Consider the following 4,593-nt stretch of genomic DNA (forward strand, 5'->3'; position numbering starts at 1 on the left):
ATCCATATGGATGTGAGCACTTCCAATTTGCAAAGATCAAAATCCTTTTAAATAAAAAAGGGTAAATATTTTACAGTTCGGCAACATTGAAAGAGTAAATGATTGATGGTGAATGGTGAGAAGGGAAACAAGACAAACAGTAACTATTTTGAAACGGAAGGAGTATCCGCATCCCATTGATATTGAAAGTTGAAACTACATACTTGCTTTGCATCAAATCACATGTGATGATGTGATGTAATGTTGCAATAAACAATCATAATTATGCAAAAGCTTATTGTATATCTTAAAGGGCACCAGGCCCACCAATAACGGTAGCTTGGTTATTTGAACTGAACTTTCATCTATGGAAGAAAAAGAATGCAAGTAAGGGAACAAGCTAAGGTACCCAATTTCTACATCAAGTGAACTGGGTTAGACTTATACATAATTACATTTTTCTATGCTATTCCCTTAGTTGGACGGAAGAAAACAACAATGATATTTCAACCGTCAACATCTAAGTTAACAGTAACAAAGTGACTACTACATATTGGTACAAATTTTCACTGTCAGTGAAAATAACATCTGTTCTTTTTTTTTTTCCCTGTTCTAAGACAATTTGGATAACTACATATCACACCCTCCTGAAAAATTTACCACCTTTCTTACCCATGCCTATTCCGGCAAGACTTGATGGAAGAAGTGATTTGGTGTCTGGCCTCCATTTCAAATCTATGAGAGTGGTGAATAAGGTTGCTAGTTCAGGAGAGATTTCACTGTCCTTTATGTTCTTACATGACACTACTTTAAGGCTCTGAAGCTCCTTCCAAGAATGGATTACAGATTCCAAACCTTCATTTGTTAGCATTGAGCATCCTTCTAAGTACAACAATTTTACCCGCCTGAAAAAGTACAAGAGTAGTAACTGTCAATGCATAACTCATAAAGCGTTTCAAGTAATAACTACATGTAAAAATCAAGTTTTAACATTATATGTTACAAATAAATTGGAGTTGAGGAATATTAATAGTTAATTGAAACTCCTCAATAATCTCATGGAACAGAGCCATTCCAACACCAACACCTGGATCACATCGAATCAAAAGTGGTTTTTGCACTTTTATGAACTTCTAAGATTTCTTTATAGATCTGCAGTGTCTAAAGACCAGATTACAGTTACAATTATTCCACATGTATGAATACAGAAACTTCAATAATAACAAATTAAAAGGCAGACATGAGAATTCAGAATTCAGAATTCAAATTCAGTGGGGATGTTAAAAGAGGACCCATTTACCTGCAAACATTTGCGAAGCTAAACATGCTATTGTCCAATCCCCAACAATCCTGAATAATGATCTCCTTTGCAGCCCTGCACACGGAAAACATGGCCGCAACGCTCTTCTTGTCGCGCAGCTGGCATTTGTGCAAATGAAGCCGTTCGAGTGCCTCGCAAGAACCCAAATACTCCTCTAAACCTGGATTATGATCGATCCGTTTGCAAGACTGGAACCTCAGTGTCTTCAAATTCTCACAAAATGAGAGTGCTGCCAACCACCCATCATCCATCCTGTGATCACAAAAAGTCAACTCCTCCAACATTTGGCAACACTTGCCAATGGCTTTGATCCCATCAAAGCTACCTTCACACCCACTTAGCTCAAGCTTCACCAGCCTCTTACACCCCTGAGCCAAAATGGTTAACCCAATATCAGACACAACTGAAGTGTACAAACCATCAACATTCCCCACAAGTTTCAAGATCTGCAAATTCGCGCAAGCCGCGATCCCTCGAAGTACATTGTCACTGCACCTCTGCAGCTCAAGCTCCTGCAATGTGGAACACTCCTCAGCCACACTCAGCAGGCCCATCTCGCTGGCTCCGATCACCGAAAGCCGGCGCAAATTGGGGCAGCCACCGGCAAGAGCAATTAGGCCATTGTCAATGACCTCAACAGGGAGCAAATTCTCCTCACCAAAACACCAACTTGGCGAAGACCCAGAATCAACATGCATGGAAAGATTACGATGGCTCAAACAAATTCCGGAATTTCTCGGAGAAATCAAAGACCCAGAGACCAAATCAACGTGATTTAGGTTCGGGAACCTGTGAATCAACCTACCAGACAAGAGGAAGTTCCAGTCCAATACCTTGAGGGAACGAACGAGTCGACCCTGGAGGTTGAGCCACCGCTTGCAAACGAGGGAATTTGAGTTCCTCTGAGAATCTGGAAGCTTGGCGAGGATCTTCAAAAGAAGCTCGTCGGATAAGAGTAGGGTTCGGTCCATGATTGAGAAATTGGGAATCGATTTCGGGTGTTTGGGGGAAGAAGAGAGAGAGTGAAGCTGCATAGCAACGACCATGGAGTTGAGGGGATTATTATTCTTGGCGTTGGTGTTGGTCTTGAGCCAGATATCGGACCACCTTGAAGCTCTCTTCTTTGTGGGAGAAGAAATTGGGAAATTGTTAGGGTTAGGGTTCTTTATAATCGCATTATGCTGATTCTGGTTCTGGGTATTGTTGTTGGAAGGTGGAAACGACATCGTTTAAGTGGTTGCGGTGTTGTTGTTATTCGTTCAAGTGCTGCACCAGCGTCTTCTTCTGCGTCAAATTTCATTCGATTCAGAAATCGGAAAATGTGGGAATATGAATAGTTTTTTTATTGAAAGCTCTCAACACTTTTTTTAGGGTCCAACGCCAACGGAATTGTTTGTTGGAGTTTTTCACTCTCTTTCAGTCTTTCTCTCTCTCTCTCTCTCTCTGCTTTGATTCTGAGACTCAGATTTTGAATATTTTTGTTATCATATAATTATTTTATTTTTTAATTATTTATTTGGAGTGTGCTGCTTTTTTTGTTTTCTTCTTGTGGCTGCTAACGGCATATCTCATTTCACAAAAAGACAAAATAATTGGGACCTTTCCTTTTTAAAATAAATTTTCTTTTTCCCTTCCATATATATATATATTAAAAGGTAAGTTAATAATGATGCTCAGTTACACCAGGCTTTAGGCTACACAATACACAGCTATCGCTTTTTAAGTTTTAACCTTTTAGATTTTATTTTAGTGTGATTTGACTCCCCAAATCCAGAAAATGTGGTAGTAATTAAGGGTTTACATTAATGTGAGGCCATTAAGTATCCCTTTACATTATTGAATATCGATCTCTTAATGATTTTATTAGGTTCTAATAAGATTTTATATATTCAGGGTTATCTAAAATTGGATTGTTTTAGGCACAACATGTGGTTCAGGTTTTTTTTGGAAAAATATTTGACGTAAGTTAATATTGTGGAGCCGTCATCTAAGTTCTTCGTAAAAAGATAGAAGATTGTATCTGTAAGAGACTCAAATATTTAAGTTAGCAAATAAAAATTTACATTCTAACTTATTTACATTCAAGTAAAATACTTATCTAACTCTAATTAAGTTATTATAATCGCTTTTCAAATCCCGTGTCTTTTCCTTCTCCTTCTTACTAACATTTCAGTTGTTGTTTTTTCTTTTCTTTCTTTTTTCTCTTTTTTTTCGTTATCATCGTCGCTACCACCCTCGCTACCTTCTCCTCCTCCTCTTCCTCTTTTCCATTTGATTTCTTATTTTCTATGATGCACGGACATGGGACACAACACAGAACACGCAGATATGCGAATTTGAAATTCTTATAAGACACGGAATATATATATATATATATATATATATATATATATATATATATATATATATATATATAAAATATCTTTTAGATAAATTATAATGATATTTTGTTATTTTATTGATATTAAAATATAAATTAATTTTTTAATTATTTTTAATGTCTTTTTTTAATTATATAAAATATTTAAATCTTTTTTAATAATTAATAATATATAATATTTCTAAACTTATTTTAAAAATACATGTTAATAATAAGGCTGGACACGCTGACACGTGATGGTATTTAGGTGTGTCCAAAAGTGTCCGAAATTTTTTTATTTTTATTAATACACGGTTGAACACGGAAGACACGCGTGTCAGATGAGTATCGAAGAGTGTCGTGTCCAAAATGTATTCGACATGCGAACACGACAAATCAAGAAAGTGTCAATGCTTCATAGCTTCTTTTCATTCGTTTTCCTCCTCCCCCTTCTCTATCATCATCATCATTGTCATCATTATATCATCATCGTCATTACCGTTATCATCATCGTCATCTTCATTGTTACCGTCGTTATTATTATCGTTATCTTTGAATTTTTGTCATATTAATGACGTTGTCTGATCCAAAATTAATTTGGATGTGTTTTTATTCATGATTCAGTCTTTTTTATGTGTATCTGTTAAGAAATTTCGGTGTATTTTATTCTGATAAGTTTTGCATAATTCAAAACTAAGCACAAACGATGAGGGGTCCAATCCTTCTTTCTTCAAGGTGAGAGAGAATATTATCTACAACCCAACCAAAAAGCACACAATTTATCCCGATTATTCATGCACATTAACTTGCTAATGAGATGTCGCAGTACTAAAGTGTTAATCATTCCATAACTACTTGCATTGGGCCATGATAAATTACTCTACGTCTTGCAACTGCTTCTTCTTCTTTTTCATCATCATCATATTTTTTTTTC

The 4,593-nt window shown here is 36.1% G+C and overlaps 1 protein-coding gene across 1 annotated transcript; it reads right to left on the bottom strand.

Moving 5' to 3' along the window:
• Positions 1 to 262: 262 nt before the first annotated feature.
• On the bottom strand, positions 263 to 2,831 carry LOC112737372 (F-box protein At5g07670). The gene is made up of 2 exons (XM_025787247.2): positions 1,280 to 2,831; positions 263 to 884 (listed from the first exon to the last, which is right to left on the bottom strand). Exons 1-2 carry the CDS (start codon positions 2,524 to 2,526, stop codon positions 617 to 619), a joined length of 1,515 nt encoding a protein of 504 aa, XP_025643032.1. The 5' UTR covers positions 2,527 to 2,831; the 3' UTR covers positions 263 to 616.
• Positions 2,832 to 4,593: the final 1,762 nt, after the last annotated feature.

This window comes from Arachis hypogaea, chromosome 13 (genome assembly GCF_003086295.3).
Source record: "Arachis hypogaea cultivar Tifrunner chromosome 13, arahy.Tifrunner.gnm2.J5K5, whole genome shotgun sequence".
NCBI lineage: Eukaryota > Viridiplantae > Streptophyta > Magnoliopsida > Fabales > Fabaceae > Arachis > Arachis hypogaea.